This window comes from Urocampus carinirostris, chromosome 5, assembly GCF_059441175.1.
Source record: "Urocampus carinirostris isolate Australia breed hairy pipefish chromosome 5, RoL_Ucar_1.0, whole genome shotgun sequence".
In the NCBI taxonomy this organism is placed as follows: domain Eukaryota; kingdom Metazoa; phylum Chordata; class Actinopteri; order Syngnathiformes; family Syngnathidae; genus Urocampus; species Urocampus carinirostris.
The window spans coordinates 7,090,001-7,109,850 of record NC_142353.1 but is presented as its reverse complement, the minus strand read 5'-3'; the positions used below and the strand labels follow the sequence as shown (position 1 = coordinate 7,109,850).

Genomic DNA, 19,850 nt, shown 5'->3' with positions numbered 1-19,850 from the left:
CAGGTGTGAATGAGCGGGCAGCGACTGGCCGGCAACCAGTTCAGGGTGTCCCCTGCCCATTGCCCAAAGTCAGCTGAGATGGGCTCCAGCACCCCCACGACCCGGTGCAGATAATGGATGAATGGAAATATAAATACAATTTGTGTTTTTCACTTTCGCAATTTTGCTTTGGTTAAAACATTTGCTAGGTCCTCATATTCTTCTTTAACTCTTAACTTTTTGTATCTTCTGTTCTGCATTTAGGTTTTTCAGCTTACTTAGATGTTTTGTCTTGTAGTGCCGTTTTGCATGAAATTCCTTAATTACGGTTACATTAGCTCCACAAAGAAGACACAAGGGTTTACAGGCAATGTCAGTTAACAAATATTCAGCCACTCATTGGGTTTGAAAGGCTTCGTTTTCCAAATCAACTCTTTGCTCTGCCATTGTGAGGGTTTAGCATCCGCGTAATCCACAGCAACAGAAACATCACCCTGCTTTTCTCATTTTAGCCTTCCTTTACATTGTGAAAGACAGAAATTCGTCCCTCAGCATTACGTCTCCGCTTCCTGACAGAAAGGACTCACTATTAATGCACTAGTCGGTCTTGTTTTTCAACTGGCCGACGCGTTGTTTGTCAGTAGAAAATTTAAAAAGTGGCTGCGCTAGTCAGGCTACAGTTAACTCGATGAATGCTGGAACATTTTCGTGAAGGCCTGTGGCAGCAGCAGATGCGCTGCATTGTGGGATCTTTAGTTAGAGAGTGAAAAGCCTTTTATAGGGCCGGGCCATTATAGTAGATGTATACAAAATGATTTTACGGGCCCGATATAATTGTACTCCTGGCCAGATGTCATCCTCGGGCCGTGAGTTTGACACCTATGCTTTAAATGATGCACCTTACTTATGAAATGAAAAGTGTTTGCAAAAGAACAACAACTTGGAAACAGTGTTAATATAGGCGTTTTCCCCAACAAAGCTCTTTCTCTAAATGTGCTGCAAAACCAGTTGACTTCAAATTAAAGGATACACTGTCCTTGAGAATTGCTTATATCTTCCGCAGGCGGTGCTGTGCTGGTCATGCGGACAGCATTTGGGAACTGAGATAGGAGCTTTAAACTGAAATCTTCCAACCACTCATACTCTTTGCCTCTGTAGATGAACATCTTGTTCTGTAATGAGAAAATTTATAACAAAATTACAAATAATTCTAATAAGTATAAGCTTTAAGATATGTACGTAAAACAACATTTTCTTAGATTTATAATTCAACCATAGGCGATTAGAAAATATAAAGTAAACTTTGTAAACTTAAGTGGAAAAAAGTAATTATGTAATGGCTTTTGAATCATCAAGAAGTTGATGACATAAGTGCTTCATTACGCAGCCTAAAAAGTATCTCAAAGAGCAATTTGGTTGAATACGTTAAGGTGCATGTTAATTTATTGAAATGAGCAATCATCCTTACCCTGAGGAAAGACGGGAAACCAAGGCCATAATATCCAACGGCAAAGTACTCTGGCTGTGGTCGCATACCGTGCATTATTTTTTCATAGAACTCCGCTTGTTTTTTCTGCAAGACAAAAAATATACTTTTGATAAATGTTCTTGACAAAGCAGTGTTGCGCTTAAACTAGGAAAGAAGTAGAAACGCTGATGTTAGTTCCAGCCTGCCAACAAAAATATGTTGTATTAGAGTTAAAAACTCAACTCAATCTTATACGGCATCAACAACAAGGTGACAATCGTATTATAAATAGGACAAAAATGATTTAAATAAGCTCCTGTGACCACATGGGTACAATAGGAGACACCCGAATGCATAAACTGTTGACAACTTATCAGTACAGCACTAATAACAGTTGTGTTTGCAGAGAGAGTACATACTGGAAAATTGCTACAAGCTTAGTCTTCAAGCATTTTTGCATTGTTTGTGTTAAACTGTCCATATGTTAATGAAACCAACCAGATTGATACTTTTCATTAGCCCATGTGTCTCCGGTCACCATGTACTGAGAGTAATCAATCAAGTGGTGGTGGAGGCAATATGATTGATTTAAATACAAAATATGTAATTGATATCAATAAAAACATGTTATTGGACAGGTTTGAAGTATGTAAGAGAAATTCGCAACTTAACCATTGTCACCAAGTCCTGAGATATGTCCAATTGGAAACAGAACATTGCCAGTATTCAGATTATGTAAAGCCATGCAAATGCACATAAGAATTCAATTGAGGTCTTAGTCTGACTGTGAGTATTCCAATTGCAATGGTTGGGTCAGTCCTCTCATTTTAAATTACTCTTGCATGTATATGCATTTGAGTAATCTGATTGCTGGGACAAAGCACTGTGGGACTGTTGTACAGAGAAGAGGATATGAATAACTACAGCTAACTCACAAAAAAGCCTCACATGTATTTGTGGATTTTCTCCAGGACATTTCCATTACATTTTCTTCGGATTTCTCAAGAAATCAAATAACTTGTTTCCAATAAGATTTTTGCCTGCATGTAAACGGTGATGGCAAAGTGTACCAATCAAGTCGTCCGTGTCAAACAGCAGCATTGCATATATACATAAACCACATACATGCATTTTTAGAGTTGTTCAATTCTTTTTTAAACTATTTAAATGGGTAAATATTATTTTACAGGCAAAAAGCATGGGGTTGTGATATACGACAGACTTTGGTTGCACGAGTTACTTAAATGTGTATGCGTGTATGGGCTTGTGTGTTCGAGAAAGTGCTTCCATCATGCCTTTTGAAGATACTCCCTCCTTCAAGCTATTCTTTTTACGGGATGAAAACTTTGACGAGAATGATTAACTCCTGAATTGATTCTTCAAAATAACTAAAAAGGAAAATATTTGATATGTGATAATACACACAAAAGCAGAGTAACTTTTTTAAAGTGGTGTTTAATATGCAGTTTCGCCTTGGGGACGACACAGGACTTAACCAACATCCCACTAAACTGCCAACACTGATAAACTCATAAGTTAATTGTTGAAAATACATTCTTTATGAAAATTGAGTGTGTGCTTGCATCAACACACGTTCAAGCATGCTTCAAGACCGTCATTGGTTTAAAACTTATTGCACTTAGCTTCTGGCAGGCTGACACACATTTCCACATACATTCATCACACACATATATAATGTTATACCCCAAACCCACATGCATTTAGATTTAATATTTGTTTTTAGAGGCAATGACATTTGAAACAGGGCAAGGAGGGAATAATAATGCAGCGATTTACAACATAATAAAACAATGTGTATGCAGCCTCTTACCAGCAGCTGGCTGAGCTCCATGAAGTCAAACATATGGCTCTCGTGCATCTTGGCCAGCTCCTTGCCAAGTTCAATAGCTTTCTCCCACATCTAAAAAGATAAAGTATACCAGCTTCAGATAGCTAGTAGATTAAAAAACTAGCCATTAATGAGCAGAGCTGCTTATTATGGCTGAACAATTTCAGGAAAAGACTGAAAAAATAACCAGGTCAGCTCCCATAAACATCCTTAAGGGTAAGAGTCAACGTGTAGCGAAAGATTCAAAAGGTTAGACTGGTTTTGCAACTTGAGGCACTAGCTAAAGAAAACATCTTGAACTTGGGGGGAAAGATCAAAAAATAATTTTAACTTTGGCTATTGTAAAATCCATCTTTTTAATCTGAGGTAAGCGGTTCAAGGTTAAGACTCCCCTCATCAAACCCACTTGGAAAAGGCAGGGCATGCCTTTGTAGTATGTTAAATCTGGGCAGGATTAAAAAAAATGCACTTTATCCTACAGTTAAGACAGTACTTCCTTAGGTGGTGTTAGATTGGCTAGTGCAATTCTAGAGGGATATGACACAATCGTCATCAGACGCTGTAACCATGGAAACAGTGATTATCATTGATGGTGGTAAATTTAGTTCATGCTAATCCCGAAGGTGTGCGTGGTGGGGGGTGAACCATGAAACAAACAAACATAATGGCGACAAATCAATCAAAAATAGTTGAATTTCTTTCAGCAACTTTCAAAAACAATTCCACTCGTATTAGAATTTTTATGGAATTGCATTGAATTAATGGGATGTTCTATCCTGTGTAATTCAAGTCAAGTCAAGTCAAGTCATTTTTATTTGTATAGCCCTAAATCACGAAGAGTCTCAAAGGGCTTCTAATTCCCCTTGATGACGTACGGACGTATTGCCAGGTAATGATGTGTGCGCTTAGAGTCTCTTCTTTGTTTTAATTGTTTATTTTTATGCTTTTTTTCTCAAGACCAAGGTAAATTGGTCAGCTAATTAGTGGTTAAAAGCAGTTTGCCAGACTTTTGTAAAAAGTTTATTTACCAAAGCATTTTCCCAGTGTTTAGTGATACACCATTAACATGAATTGATAATGGTGAATTTTGTTCTCTTTTGCTCAGTGTTACACACTTAGGATATCGACCTCTGTGAGTGATAAGAATGTTTAATAGAAATAAAAGTTGTATGTGACCACGGAGGAGAGGATAAGTGACTTAAAAGAGAGATAAATTTATCCACGCAAATGAGGAAGTCCATTTCTTAGCTTGTGCCTGAATGGAGTGCTTGCTAGTGCAGATATACTACACACTCATTTTGCTGCACATCAGAATTTAACGGTAAGCATGACCAGTCACACACAAAAAAGAAGAAAAATAAAAAAAGAAACTTTGTTTGGCCTTTGAGTGCAAAACCTGAATAACAAAAACTCCAGTTTTACAACATGCAATTCTCACCTTGCCTTTGTCCAGATAACAAATGATTTCCTGAAAGAGTCTTTCTTTCAACTCCTGTTGCGTCCACACATGCTTTCCATCTCGAGGGATCAGATGAGGTGCACATGGCTTGTCAGACCACTGGGTAAAAAAGCAATGTGTGTCAAGAGTAAATAGAGCATCTAAAATGCTAACTATAAGAACTGAATATGAGAGACCTCAAGTAATTCAGCATGTAGCAGCAGAGTGTATGAGGCCTCTGTGTAATTTTCACAGTCCAGATGTAAATCCCGCAGCTTGTACAAGTACCTAGTTTTAAGAACTCATCAAAAAGGATCCCTTGGAAATTTCAGATGTCAACAGTACTACTTACCGGATATAAATATCTTCCCTCTTTTTTTCCTTATAAAAGTTCTTAAAAAGCAAACAAATTAACAACATATAACTTTAAAAGGGAAAACGTGACAACCATTTTGCAATGACAAAGTGAAGCGTACCAGCACATTAACAGTGCAGCTCATGCGATGTTCAGGACTTTCATCATGTGTGATGGTGCGGTATGCCAAGAGATTTTCCAGCAGGCTGCTCAGTAGAAGTGTCAGCTCCTCACCTGACTGCGACAGGTATCTATGGCGTCTGCAGTGGTCCAGTAACCTGTGCATCAAAAAGGTATTTCATCACACAGCCTTTCAGAAGCTAGATTGAACCTCTTATCTGAATTACTGTATTTATTTGTGAATAACCCATATTTCTTTGAAACACTACACGGGAATTTGTAAAATGATGATGTCGAAAAATATTGCTGATGACAATCGCAAGACATTGGACGCAACGAGATTCAAACCAGAGTCGTGGCAGTGAGAGCCGCGAATCCTAACTACCAGATTACCAGTAAGAAAGATAACATAAGAGAAGGCATTCGATTGTATCCATCATACTTTTTATTACGGGATCAGATACAAATGTTAAAGAATGGTGAAAACAGAAAGTCATCCTGAAAGATAATGATAAATGCAAAAAAGCATGACGAGAAGAAACAACTCTTTGGTGTAACTGATGATGAATCAGACCTTGAAAGACTTTACATAAATACATTGCAAATATTATGCTGGTGTGTTAATAGTTTACGTATCAAATAATTATTTCAATTATGGTCACACATATTCAACAACATTTGTCACTTAAAATGAATGCTTTGAGCTGAGAAAAAGTGAAACAAAATGTTGTAGCCATTTTTAATCAAACATTAGGTGTGCATGTTATGCACAAATACAGCTTTAATAGATTAGTTCATCAATATTTATCAAGTTGTAGCCCAAACATGATTTTATTCAATAACCTCCTAATTAATAACTGTTAGTGCCTAAAATGGAAAAAAATACCGTACGTTTTCTCCAGCAGGACTTTATACTGCTCATCTCCTCCACCTCCTTCAACTTCTTGATCCAGTCTTGTTATCAGTTCATTTTCAAACTGAAAATACATTTAAGTGGAAGTTAAACAACAATTTTGTAACACCCTTAGTGCAATTTTATTTTCCTAGAATTGATGAGTAAAAAGATAGTTGTGTGTCGTCTCGGGATAAGGAATGGTGTATGCCACTTAACAGACCTCTGTCAAATACACCACAAGTAATGTCCAAAACAACTTTCATAGTATTTAAGGAAAACACAGTGCATAGGTTTGTAGAATCTGTACCATTTCAAATGTGCGCCCAGGACTGAAATTGTGCTCACACTGCATCATATCAAAGAAGATGGGAATTGTAGCCTTCCTCAGCTCTGGCTCAGGCACCAGAGTGACCTCCAGAATAGGTCCCACCATGGATGGGATGAACTTCATTTTATGAGGGCCTAAAGGACAACAAACTTTTAAAACTCTGAAGAGAACAAGTATGAATCGCAAAGGTAATAAGCTGGATCCTCATTTTACAACAACAGCGCAATTTAATAATGGTGCAAACAAAAAGGTACAGTGAGAATGAACAATAAAAATGAATGCCTTGTAATGCTGCCTGTATTGCTGGCAGCCACGGTATAAGCAATTTTACAAAATAGAAGATAAAATACACATTGTTAGATAGTAGTCAATACTCACCAAGATTGTACCACATATCTCTGATCTTAAAGCCAATTGTCTTCCTCATATCCCCATATCTGCATTAAAATATATGTCAGTTTAGGACATGTGTGCTTCAATAAACTTGGAAATTATTTCAAATCCAATTCGACAACTTTTGTATTGAGCCATGTATAGATATGTGTCCACAAAATGTATTCTCACATGAATATGCAAAACAAAAATTCAGCTGCTTTACCCCACAGAGAAAGTAATCAATCACCAATTTATAAACCCCTCAAAGCACTGACAAAACATGAATATCATAAATGTGTCAAAAATATCAAATGGGGAAAAACCACTAAACAAAACTTGATATATCAAGACCAATAAGCTTTTACAATAAAGTGTACACACATACATGTGTATAGATATTCTTATTTCTAATTGAAAGAATATAACCACTAAAACATTTTGATTTAACTCACAGTAATCAACAACACTAAGAATAACAAGGAAGGTTAATAGCTAGTCTCATGTTAAATCACATTTTATCAAGCAAAAAGTGTTATTGGCTCACTGTTAAAATATACTTTTTGAGGGGAGTGTATATATCGCTTCTCGGCCTTTTGGCTAAGATCAAGTGTGGGAGGTCGCTGGTTCAAGCCTCGGCCGAGTCATACCTAAGACTTACAACATTGGTACTCATTGCCTTCCTGCTTGGCACTCGGCATTAAGGGTTGGAATTTGGGGGTTTGGTCACCTAATGACTCCCAACACAGCAGTTGGGTCTAAAATGGCTGCGGCTGCATCGGCTCGCTACAGTTTAACTGTACGAGTCAGGTGTATCAATATTTCGTTCTGTGCGCATGGTTACAAAGAATGACAATAAAAGTAAATTCTATTCTATTCTTCTATATTTCAGCAGGAGAGCTTTTTATGTGTAAAATTGTGAGAAATTTCGTATTCTGCATTAATACAAAAATCTCACTTGTTTAGTATCTTGTTGCGTTTCTCTTGCGAAAAGGACTCAAGTTGCAGTGTCTTATGGGTAAGGAATGCCACTGTCAAATGAAAGTAGCTGTTCCACAGCTGTGAATGGTACATACATTTTAAAATTACTACATAATGACATTCAATTTGATGAACTAATCTATAAGAACGAAACATACCTGTAGTTCAAAATGTGCTTGGTCTAAGAAATACATGTTTAGGACGTCAGAATACTGGTTTATGGCCCTCAAGAAGACTTGCATCTGCACCAAGTTCATAATCATCCAGTCTGCAGGGAATACCTTTCCCATGAGGTCCTTGAACATGATGAATGTTTCCATGAGAAAGTCCTGGTCATAGGAGAAGCATTATCATAAGTGCCAGTTGAATGGTCTGCATTTATATAGTGCTTTTCAAGTGCATCACACTTAACTACACACAGACACACACAGACACAAACAAATCAGAGCAAGGTTGAAATTATCAACACAGGCCTAGAGCGCCTTCTTGCCGTTTAGGGTGAAAATGACATGTGAAATGATAAACCCGGTAATAATGTATCAATAATTTCACAGATACTGTGAGTCTCACCGAAGTACAAGTCACACCCCCAGCCAAACTATGAAAAAAATTGCGGCGTATAGTCTGAAAAATATTGTATATGTGTCCCATTGATATTTTCTATAAGTGTAGAAAATGGCCTGGATACTTAACTACCCATTATGTACAGAATGAAAAAGGGTGAGGCTTACTAGCAAACAAATAACAAGGGAAGCTCCAGGAGACTTACGATGATATCCTGTCTCGTCTTAAAGGTGCCAATATAGTGAGCATAATGCATGTCATCCATCTGTTTCAGGATAGCCGTCATACAGGACAAATAATGGCCCTGTCACAGAGAAGGTTATTTCGCACATTACATTAACGAACAATATTTCCGCAGGCCTCACAAGAGAACATCAAGGACAAACATTATTGTTTTATTGAGGCAATTGTTAATACGTGCTACTATATAGTTTATTTTGTTCCATTATAAAGGGCATTAAGAGTAACTAATGTCAGATTTTTTCTGAGGACATATTCAAGCAGCACACTTACAATAAGAAGAGACGATCGGTCCATGCCTATGACGGTACGATTAACCCGGCGAAGTAGGCGCTCCATTATCAGCTGAACGTGCCCTCTGGTCGGACCCTGCACAAATGTAATCACATGTACTTTTATAGCATTAATTCATTTCTTTTCCAGTCTCTTGTCCTCACTAGGGGTGATGGAGGCTATATTATATAAATATACAGACGCTCCCCTACGTACGACAATTCGACTGGATACGAATATTTTTTCGAGATGTCGAAAAAATATCCGGACATTGCTGTAAGTTAGATTTTGTATTGTGTGCACATTTTTCAGAGTACAGGACATTTACTGTAGTGCTTCTTTCCGCCGCTACCAGTGTTGAAATGTTTATTTTTTAGTACAAAACAATGCAGGTTACTTATACAAGCCTAAAACACTTTTATATAAACCTTTAACATACATTCTATAAGAAATATAGCACTGAAGCAACTTACGAACCATCGTCCGGAACTCGTTTGTTAGTAGGGCAGAATCTGTATCTGCATCTGTAATTATATATATATATATATATATATATATATATATATATATAAATTATCTTTATGCTTTTACCTGTACTTGAGTTTGACCACAAAGCCACTCTCATTGACCATATCTCAAATTAAATCCTTTCTTTCTTTGCATCTATAAACCTCGGGCATGTGTGCCTATAATCGTAACAATATTCTGTTGTAAAAAAAATTTGCGGTACCAGACATTCTGATCTGTCTGTGTGATTCCTTACCACGTCCTTGCGATCAAGAATGTCCAACACAGTGCTGAGAAGTTGTACACAGGCCTCATAGTCGGGTTTACTGGAGTGATCATCCAGCTGCCCGCTCAGTTGGTCAGTGACAAGCGGTAGAAGCACATCTCGACAATCTGCGAAAGCAAAGCAATGAAATGTCGTCATGGTTTGACATGCTCCATTTCTAGTCTCTTTATGGGCTGTGACAAAGGTTTATTTGAGCGTGATGCAGTGATTTATGTTTTTTTTTGTGAAATTTCATTAAGGGGCCCCGGGCAAAAAAAAAAACCCACCTGGCTGCCGGAAAAGGTCACTCTCCACCATTTTGCACATGCAGCCGAGCTTCTGACGCACAAGTTGAGAGTCTGGAATGCTCTCAACGAACTTAGTGAGCAGAATGCTGTAAAAAAAAAAAGAATATGTTTTAATTTCTATTTTACAAGTGTGTCAGACACAAAGAGTTCACGTGATGTTGTGTTGACTACAGCAGCACAATTGAGCGCAAGATCTAAGAAATAATTCACGATGGGAAAAGCATTCTAAGCCGTGCAGTCCTTTTGGGATTTACCTTAACTCCACAGGATCAAAAACAGACTGGATGTCATTAATGATGCTGGGTAGGTATTTTAATATCGCCCCCTGTAAATGCAAAGTGCAGGGAGTTAAAAATGCTGCAAAATATACAGTATTTTATACAAAATTCATGGAGAATGTTGTAACCTGACAGAAAATGTCGAGAAATAGCCTACAGCTGACTATTCAAAAGGTGCCCAGTGCACACTGGATGATAAGAAATTCTACAAGGCCAAACCATTGCAAAATGATAATGACCATTTAGCTTATGAGATTCCCACAATCTGAACTGTAAAAACTATCATCACATTCTGAGTGGCCTTTTTATTCTAAAAAAATAAAAGTGTCAGTCAAGTAATATACAGGTTGCTGTGAGAAAGCTAATGACACTTTTGGTAGAGTGTCAATAATCAAACCTTTATTTTGACTCCCTCATCAAGTGGTCTATCCATGAGAGTGTTGAATGACAGGAATAGAGAGCGAATTGAGTTGAAGAAGGCATCACCATCTTCACTGTTTCCATAGAACCTTAAAAAAAGGGTCCGATTATAAGCTTATTTTTTGAAACATAAAGAGTATTAGATGCCCTTTAGATACCTTAAGTACAGGATCCTAGACTGGACAATAAACCTGAACAAATACTTGAGGGCTTTGAGTGCCGCATAGAGCTTCTCAGTGAGAGCAGGCTCCTCCGCGTGGCCCACATAATAGTTGAGCACCTTGGTAAGCTTCCTGAAAATCATATGAAAATGCTTAGCTTTTATAAGAGGTAGAAAATCTATGAGCAACTTAAGATGACAGGGACTCACATGTAGGCCAATGTGGCACTGAAATGCTTGTTAATGTAAGTTTCAAGGACTGGGTTAAAGTGCTGGAATTTGATGTCTCCAATCAATGTGATAATAAAAACCTAAAATGACAACAAAGAACAGGAAAATGTACATTTACTGTGAGATGAAGTGCAGGGTTGACTAATGGTAATAGGTTTCAACTGCAGATCAAAGACGTACCAAGGCGTCAAACACTAGTGTGTCATAGGTGTCCTTTTCTGAAGTCTCCATCATGATGTTGAACAGAGCATCAAGTGTATCCTGAAGAAACTATAAAAATAAAGCTCTTTATTAAATTTTATTCCAAATTTATCTTTTTGTGGCTGTAATAAATAGTGCCATACTAAATGTTCAGTGCGACATTAACACCAGAGCACCTACTTTAACTATCTCTCCGCCTTCGACCTCCATTAGTCTCTGTAGAATCTGCTCAAGATCATCCGGGTTAGACCTCCAATTCAATAGGCCAAGAAGATCAACTGGAGATTTGTGAAGACTTCGTTTAACATTTATTGGAGCATCAATTACGGTTGATTAACTTCAAGTTTTAATCACAGTGAATCAAACAATAAACCTCGCTCTGTCCATAATATAATCCATCATAACTACAGCTCAATTAAATTAATTCAATGTAGCATAGAAGTGATGTGGGCTGAGTGATAGGCTGCTTTCCAATATATTTTCTAAATGTCCAAAATTATGTTTGAAAAAAATAAAAGGTTATTTTTATTATTAGTCAAACTTAGAAAGGAAAAGTGTCAAATACCGTTCTGCGTAAGTTTGGTAGAGCAAGTAAGTGTAGAAAGTTGAAAGCTGTCCTTAGTGACAGGAATCACACTTGTGTTATGAAACTGCTTCCCTGTATGTTTTTCCTTCTCCTCCACTTCAGCCAAGGTTCCTGGCAAGGTCAGATAGACCTTTGCATCATCTGTCCTTTTCATATCAACCTCACAGAAAAAATAATAATAAAATGGAATGAGTCTTGAATGGAACAAATCAATGTAGAATTAATTTCATATTTATAACAGCGTCTCATCATTAATTAATCTACACACTGTCAGTTATGAACTAAGATGCAATTTTTCATGTAGTTGATTAATTCATAGCATTAGCTTTAAAAAATACAAGTTTAAGTCCACAGAAACTACCTTATAGACAATAAGTTCATGTCTCCCGTCCCTGAGTGTTGTACCGTCTCCTCTCATTAGGCGGACAAAAGCCATACCAAAGGGTTTTTCTGATTTGTCCCTTGCTGAAGGATACAGAGGAGCAGAAGATGAGGTCTATATGCCATGGTGAAGGGATTACATGTGGGTGTTTGTCATACAACTTAGTCACGGTAAATCAAAGTGACTCACAGTCCTGGGAGGATCTGTGCCGAAACATCACCCTCAGGTGACAGCGGCACACGTCTTCGATAGGAATCGTCACCTTGTCGAGAGGAGACAAAATCAGAGGAATTACAGCTGCAAAACACATGACTGTATCCCTGCGGTAGGGTTCACACTGCATTCACAAATTTAGGCATTTCAACTTATTTTCAAAAACCTACGGAGTGGATCTGTCGATAATTGAGTGTTTTTAGTATATATTATTGGCTAATCTATTGTGTTAAAAATTAATCGCTCTCTTTGAAAATGCAATGGTGATGATTGAGCAAAGATTTACATTTTTGTAGTTTCCCAAGAGTGACTAATTTAAATGCACATTGTTTTGGCCTGCTGTCTGGGATATACAATTTACATTTTCAGCAAAGCACAGAATATTTCCCCTAAGAATATTCCATTGCACAGAGCAAAACTAAATTCATCTCATATAAAGATTTTAGCAAAGGGGTGTCATGTTCAACGGCGCATGAAAGCTTTTTCCATTAGCTTACCTTGACTGTTTCATTCCAACAGGGTTGCTTCACCTGGTAGTATATGACGGACTTGTATTCTGTGATACCGTCGTAACCAGCTCCAGGAAATATTGCTTTCTATTCAATAAAAAAGGAATTAAAATTAGAAAGTGGAGAAAAAACTAAGACATAAACTTAACTATGATGAGTTTTTTTTTTTAAATGTTTGCTTGCCATACCGCTGTTTGACTTTCAGGTCCATACTGCATTGCAGATTTTTTTTAAATGATAATTAGTTCTGCAGATTTTTTACGCACATAACAACACTTCTGCATCACTTTAAGAGTGCCAGTACACTCAAACCATTTAGAAAACAGTCATGTAAATCAATTACATTACTAGCCGCAAACGAATAACCCCATGCTGTTTGCGAGAAATCTGATCATTGAGGCAAGCATGCGCAATGTCGTCAAGCAAATAATCATTGTTTCTGTGTTTAACTTTTGCACTTATATCAGTGTCTGAAATAATGTCTGGCCGGACGCCAGTCTCAGAGCGGGCGCCCTACCATCTAGGCTACCGAGCTGGTTGGCTCATGTAACTTAGCAAAATCGGCCAAGTTCAGTGCTTGTTTGCCTTCTCTCCAAAAGTGAGCTCCATTGCTCTCCGTTTGTTTACAATGTATGCTATATTTGGCTTTCCAGAAGCATAGACTTACATTACATATGGATGGAAACAACTGTTGCATACATTATATATGGATTGTAGCATTCTCCCTACAAGGCTTTTTTGGCGAGTTAGCCAGAGTCTCATTTTTCTCCGAACTACATGAACCAGTATTTTTTGCTACATAAAGATATCCAAGATGAGGGAAACTGCACACAAGTAAACAGATTCATCTATTACACTGTATTACAGATGGTTCCTACTTTGTGAAAATTCACTTAATATGGGCGGTTATGGAATAGATTTAGAGCAAACTATCAAGGGAATATTGAAAATTGATGCTTAAAATCAATTTTGATCACAATGATAAATAATAATTTGGGTGTTGTGCATAAGTTTAGAACGTATTAAGCAGGACAATTTTTTTTTTTAAAGCATTTTTGAAGGTGCGACCCTACTTTGCGGATTTTCACTTATCGCGGGTGGTTTTGGTCCACATTAACCGCGATAACCGAGGTCCCACTCTACATTTGTGAAAGGAAGTGAATGAGTTATTAAATACTTTTATCAAATTGAAAGAAAATAAAAAGTCATGATAAAGAAATACTTTACCTCCATGGCATTGCCTTCATCATCATGTACACTCAGTATGACCTCAACATTCTTTGGTGTCTTCTTTTTACCTCGGTCAAACTCCCCCTGAAGCAAGGTTACGTAAATATCATTCCTTACGTTACCTGGAGGAAGGAGAATAGATGTTCAGGTAAATGTGACAACAATTTATACACCCCATTGTCGTTCTCCAGGCAATTACAATGAATGACCCAATCGTATGTAGAGCAAACAAAGACCTAAATCACCTGGGAGGATGATTTCTGGAAAGCCCATTTTTCTTACTATCGCTGTGCTCCGGTCTACAAAGTGTGGGTAGTCCTTCCTGACCTGTGCAAGATCCCCAGGGAGTAGCTTTAGGGTCACAAACAGCCCTGCAAGTGTACATGAAAAAAGTCACTGGGTCAGACATCAAAACCTTACACACTGTAAACCCTCTTTCCAGCCTCAAATCAAAAATGTCAAATTAGAGCGTTCTCTAAAATATCAGGATAAAACATATGTGAGCATGTCCTTTACCCTGGCCTTTGTGGTTGACCTCCCTTGTGGCAATGACTTTGTTGAAAACAGCAGTGAGTGGCTCATTCTCTCCTATGACTCGAGATGGGATGAGGGGAGACATGATGAGCTGCCTCTGACGAATGTAGGTCTCCATTGCTATCCTGAAAAGCGCATAAAGGTGACAAATATACTTTTCCTCTTATTCAACTATTATACCAAAGTACAAAGTAGAGACCATGAAATGTAATTATTCAGAAAAAAATTAACATAAATTTAAGTGTGAGACAACACCATATGCACCCAAGCCCTGCGTCCGAAATAAGCATGTTCTCAAACATACACTACCCTATCGCAACTTTACAGCATACATTTTTGCTTCCTTTGAACCTATATTAATCCGAGAAAAGATTATTTTTTTTAAATCTCGAGAGCAATAAAATCTGAAAGCCCAGCTGCCACAACACGTTATTAAACTACACACAGTACAGACCCATACTATGGAAAAGCCCACATCAAATGGATAAAAATGATATCTGCAAAATGCTCAAAAGTTTTTTTATGTTGCATTTGTCCTATTTTCTATCAGACACTATGACCAGAAAAAGTCAAAATCCAATAAAGACTTTTCCTCTCATCCAGAGTCTTTGACTACAAAACAGAACAAGTCAAAGGCAGAAAAGACTCATATTTAAAGACTCACTGCTGAAAAGGGATGAAATGCTGTTTGTCCTCGTCGTCTGTTCTGCCATGAGCGATATCTGTTATGTCCATCACTGCAACGACACCAAAGCAGTTGCTTATTTAACGGTCTTCTTTACCCATACCAGTAATAACTTAAACAATTTCATTGACTTTTATAGTTATGTATAGTTCATCTTTTTTTTTTTTAAAGCTGTCAAAGTTAAAGCATTAACTACGTGTGGAGTCAAACGTGGAAGAAGTGTCTGATCGGAATATTAATAATCATTGACTACATATAGCTTTCTCTTTTCGTTTTACTCGCATTTCTTGTAGTAATTTTTTCCTGCCTTTAAGTAGGTTTTAGATAAGAGTAATAATAGTCTGTAGTTTGCAATAGTCTGTAGTCATTGCAGCCCTTTGAGACTCCTTGTGATTAAGGGCTATACAAATAAACATGACTTGACTAAAAATCCAAAGTGAACTGCAGCTTGCAGAGTTAAAATCAAAGTTGGGCAGTAAATTTAAACATTACTCAATATTCAAATTATTATCTTATAGGGCTACGTAATTACAATCAGGCAACATTATCTTTTAAAATTTGACTAAGCGTCCAGCTAAAACGCTCCAATAGAACGAAAATTCCTGACTCCATCTTAAAAAAATGCTTCAGAACTGCTTGCTTTGCAATTGGCTTTTGAATCTGTTATACTTTCCTGAGGGAGAATAACAATGTGGTTTCAATTACTGTTTTTTCTTGTCTGTGGTGTCACTACATGAGTAGAGGAGGACACAGATTGGTTAATCATCAAGATTGTTGCCTAACTCATTTCCGGATGTCATTCCACATTCTATAGGTTAAAAAAAGAGGCATTGCCATTTAGATCAGCACTTGCAAACTATTTTCACGTAAGCGCAATTCAAAGGGTAATTCACATTTTTATTACAGAATGGTTTCTGAATTACTGAAGAAATTACTTACCAGCCACACCAAATGGTCTCCTTAGTCCACCTGTTTGTTTCTTCCCCTCTTTGAGTTCCATACTTCCTACTCTTATTATTTGACACACCAGGAAGAGGCGCTGCCTCATCAGGTCACTTCTGCTTAGCTCCTGCGTACATGTGCAAATTTACTACAGGTCATTTCAGTCGGCATTTATTTATTGTTTAGATAACTTTGTCTGTCAGGCCAAGAATTGCATTGAGAAGCATTGGCATTTAAATTATATCAGTCTTAAGTTGTAAGGGGAACAAAGACCTGATGGAATTTGGTATTTCCAACAACTAGAAATAAGTTTACACATTAATTAAAGTTGTAATTCAACGTTTTAAAGATATAAAATAAGAACGTAAATAAAATGTCAGTTATATACTGTACATCAGGAAGATTTTTCATCATTTTGTGAACCTTAAAGTGAATATGTATTTCGTTACCGTGAAAAGTGCTGGCAAATTGTTGAGTTTTTCAATTTCTTTAGGCATGCCCATACTGTCCCACCGCACCAGGAAGTTCTCACTGCATGAATTTAACATGGCACACATTAGGAAATGTATTCTTGAATTATAAGATTTCAACAAAACAAAAAAGGCCTATTTAGTATCTGTAATTGGATGTAAAGTAGAAGCTTTACTCTTGGATTTTTAAATATAAGATTTATCGAAATGACAATATTTTAATTGAGAAAATCAAAATAAGGGTTAAAAGCATAGCACACACATTATTTTTAGATTTAGATGAACCGGAAAAGGATCAACCTAGAATCATGCTTGCATACTTTGCATGTTAGTACTGCTCGTTCTTTCCCATGTATCTAATCTGTAGTTATCACTATGCCAGGGGGAAAAAAGCAATTAAATTGTGCCCCCAACAACTGTCAAGGAACTACGACAACCAGATACGCCAAAAACGACAATGGGTTTGGTAGCATATTTAGATTGGAAATGTGTCCAGATTGGAAAGTTGTCTGGGAAAAAAATGACAGGCAGCCACCAAAGACTGTTCAAGCTAGTTTCAGCAACAAAAACAACACCCGTCAAAGTCATCACTTTTGGCAGGCTTACTTGCTGTCACACCCAGGGCTGCTCAAAAGCTCTCTCACCATTACACATCAGGCTGCTAGCTAGCTCCGTTTAGCATTGTAACAACGAGCTGACCTCAACCCCCTTTAGCAGCTGCATGATAAATATTAACTCGTTATGATGACGGAGATTGGATGGTACGCTATATCAAACTCAATCTCAAAGACTAGCTTTTTTAAGTAGTTTTTTGACAAAAAAAAGAAAAGAAAAAATCCCTTGCTACCTTTGGCGTCAATCTATATTAAGTCAGAAATAACTCTGGCATTACACTACACAGATAAGAAAAAAGGATGGACGAACCTGATAAATTCTGACTGATCTGGGTCATAAAGAGACATAAGCAGCTCAGCATCTTCTCCAATGTTGCATACAAAGTTTTTAAGATTCATGAGGAGACTGTAGGTGTGCACAGAACTAAACAAAGCCTGTCGCCTCATTTCCAGATTTTGTAAGCGTGTCTGTTTAAAAAAATATAAAATAAAAAAAAACAGAATAAAAAATTGGATACAACATTTTTCTACAGAGAGACAAATAACAACATAAGGTACTCTTGCCTTCTCCTCTTGTATCCTGTCATCAACACTACGAGAAGCAGTCTCATGGGCGCGGAAAAGACTGACAGTGCTTGTGAAGTCAGGATCCAATGTGTTTCCTTCTTCATCTCGCACAACCAGATCCAAGCCCAGAATCCTGAGCAGCACAGCAAAACATGGCTTGATAGACCGTCAAAGATTGTGCAGTGATTACAAAGGCCACAATAATTCACACCGGTTTCCATAGTCAATCTTGGCGGTGACTTTCTTTTTCAGTTCTACGAGATCATCCTTGGGAAGAGTTCCTGATACAATCTGTGATCGATATTCTATAAGACTGTATGCCATCTGCTGAACACTCCGGAACAAAGAAACTTTGTTTGCCTGTCAGACAAAAAGGTATAAACATTTAGGAATGTTGCAATCTTTTAAAAAGAAAATAATTATGCTTCATCTACATGTGTGTATGTACTAACCACAAAGAGCTTGTGCCATATCTGTGCCCATTCCCTCAGAGTAGCTCCGAGCTCCTGCACCAGTGGTAAATCTGCTGGAATAATTATTTCCTGCTGGCTAACCGCCACCAAAGCAGAATAATAAGATATTGACAAATGATTAATGATCACAAAGCATATTGTACAGTTTGTACAGGCATGACTGTATGTGTTCACATGATAAATAGATTAATGTTTTTTCTTTGACAGCTCAAAAATCCAATTTGGAAGCTCCAGTTAATATAATTATAAAAGTACTTGTACGTCACTCACACTTCAGTGAACAAAAGGGAAAATGCATTATTACAAAATGACATGTTTACTGAGCTGCCTCTTACCCAGTTCCCTCAACTGTAGCCTCCTTTAAGTGGATGTATGATGATGGGAAGATTCCCTGAAGAAAAGATCAAACACTCTAATGAAAAAAATCGTAAAAACAGTCATCATGAAACACTTTTCTCTTCAGTCAAGCCTTCTTTATATATATATAATCTATATATATATATATATATATAGATAGATATATATAAATACACACACACAGTGCTTGCCATGTGTTGGACGTTAGTGTTCCGCTCCAAATATTAAGCACTCCAAAATTAAGTAAAATTTACATATGACGGGACTTTTTATAATTTCAACACATTTTATAATTTCAACACATTTTGATGACTTTGCAGGCATTTACTTTAGATAGGAATAATACATTTGAACTAAATATTTATAACAAAAGATTAAATGAGGGGACTAAACTAACTGTATCCTCAAAAACAACACAAAAAGTAAAAATAGAACAAAAGAAACCTCCAGCTTCTAATCAACAAACCCTCAATGTTAAAAATTCAAAACATTCAATATTTTTAGTGAAACAGAAACATCATACATGCGAAAATACCCTCAAAGTTGCCATTAGTAAATTAATTTCAGTAGTGCGCTAAAAGAAAAAAAAAAATACAGGCGTAGTCTACTTTAACTAATGTATCAAAAAATTGTTATGTCCAATAAGCAGAAGTTTCTCTAGTCACAATTGACTGGATAGGGCTTTGCACAGAAATCAAACTACAGTAATTTGATTTGATTTAGCTTTTATAAATGAAATGAAATGAATGAAATGATCTGCATTTATATAGCGCTTTTCAAGTCAATGACTTCCCAAAGCGCATTGCATTGTGCTTCACATTTCCCAATAGCGGCCGTGATCTGTGCAGCCATGTAAGGCGCTAACCTGCTTATTGGGGGTAATTGGGGGTTCAATGTCTTACCCAAGGACACTTCGACATGTAACACGGACAAGCCGGGATTCGAATTGGGATCCCTTAATCCTAAAACGATCGCTCTACCTCCTGAGCTACTGCCGCCCAAAGGCTGATGTTTTATTTTTATAAACGCATGCTGTGCTTTATTTGATTTTTTTTT

The 19,850-nt window shown here is 37.2% G+C and overlaps 1 protein-coding gene across 1 annotated transcript in view; it reads right to left on the bottom strand.

Annotated features, from left to right (window-relative positions):
• Positions 1 to 19,850, bottom strand: part of dock5 (dedicator of cytokinesis 5) — a 59,683-nt gene that overhangs the window by 16,942 nt on the left and 22,891 nt on the right. Inside the window, exons 4-40 of the mRNA XM_088335503.1 lie at positions 18,773 to 18,828; positions 18,417 to 18,513; positions 18,176 to 18,324; positions 17,962 to 18,097; positions 17,708 to 17,865; positions 16,763 to 16,844; positions 16,311 to 16,440; positions 15,351 to 15,423; positions 14,669 to 14,811; positions 14,398 to 14,523; positions 14,150 to 14,274; positions 12,911 to 13,009; positions 12,390 to 12,462; positions 12,180 to 12,283; positions 11,798 to 11,978; positions 11,413 to 11,510; positions 11,212 to 11,301; positions 11,011 to 11,111; positions 10,799 to 10,933; positions 10,618 to 10,729; positions 10,197 to 10,267; positions 9,922 to 10,028; positions 9,626 to 9,762; positions 8,863 to 8,958; positions 8,555 to 8,653; positions 7,944 to 8,114; positions 7,763 to 7,863; positions 6,811 to 6,869; positions 6,412 to 6,566; positions 6,101 to 6,186; positions 5,211 to 5,367; positions 5,087 to 5,127; positions 4,932 to 5,022; positions 4,735 to 4,854; positions 3,279 to 3,368; positions 1,448 to 1,552; positions 1,010 to 1,151 (exon numbers count right to left, since the gene is read on the bottom strand). Coding sequence (XP_088191629.1) covers positions 1,010 to 1,151; positions 1,448 to 1,552; positions 3,279 to 3,368; positions 4,735 to 4,854; positions 4,932 to 5,022; positions 5,087 to 5,127; positions 5,211 to 5,367; positions 6,101 to 6,186; positions 6,412 to 6,566; positions 6,811 to 6,869; positions 7,763 to 7,863; positions 7,944 to 8,114; positions 8,555 to 8,653; positions 8,863 to 8,958; positions 9,626 to 9,762; positions 9,922 to 10,028; positions 10,197 to 10,267; positions 10,618 to 10,729; positions 10,799 to 10,933; positions 11,011 to 11,111; positions 11,212 to 11,301; positions 11,413 to 11,510; positions 11,798 to 11,978; positions 12,180 to 12,283; positions 12,390 to 12,462; positions 12,911 to 13,009; positions 14,150 to 14,274; positions 14,398 to 14,523; positions 14,669 to 14,811; positions 15,351 to 15,423; positions 16,311 to 16,440; positions 16,763 to 16,844; positions 17,708 to 17,865; positions 17,962 to 18,097; positions 18,176 to 18,324; positions 18,417 to 18,513; positions 18,773 to 18,828 — 4,096 coding nt within the window. The remainder of the gene's footprint in view (positions 1 to 1,009; positions 1,152 to 1,447; positions 1,553 to 3,278; positions 3,369 to 4,734; positions 4,855 to 4,931; positions 5,023 to 5,086; positions 5,128 to 5,210; positions 5,368 to 6,100; positions 6,187 to 6,411; positions 6,567 to 6,810; positions 6,870 to 7,762; positions 7,864 to 7,943; positions 8,115 to 8,554; positions 8,654 to 8,862; positions 8,959 to 9,625; positions 9,763 to 9,921; positions 10,029 to 10,196; positions 10,268 to 10,617; positions 10,730 to 10,798; positions 10,934 to 11,010; positions 11,112 to 11,211; positions 11,302 to 11,412; positions 11,511 to 11,797; positions 11,979 to 12,179; positions 12,284 to 12,389; positions 12,463 to 12,910; positions 13,010 to 14,149; positions 14,275 to 14,397; positions 14,524 to 14,668; positions 14,812 to 15,350; positions 15,424 to 16,310; positions 16,441 to 16,762; positions 16,845 to 17,707; positions 17,866 to 17,961; positions 18,098 to 18,175; positions 18,325 to 18,416; positions 18,514 to 18,772; positions 18,829 to 19,850) is intronic.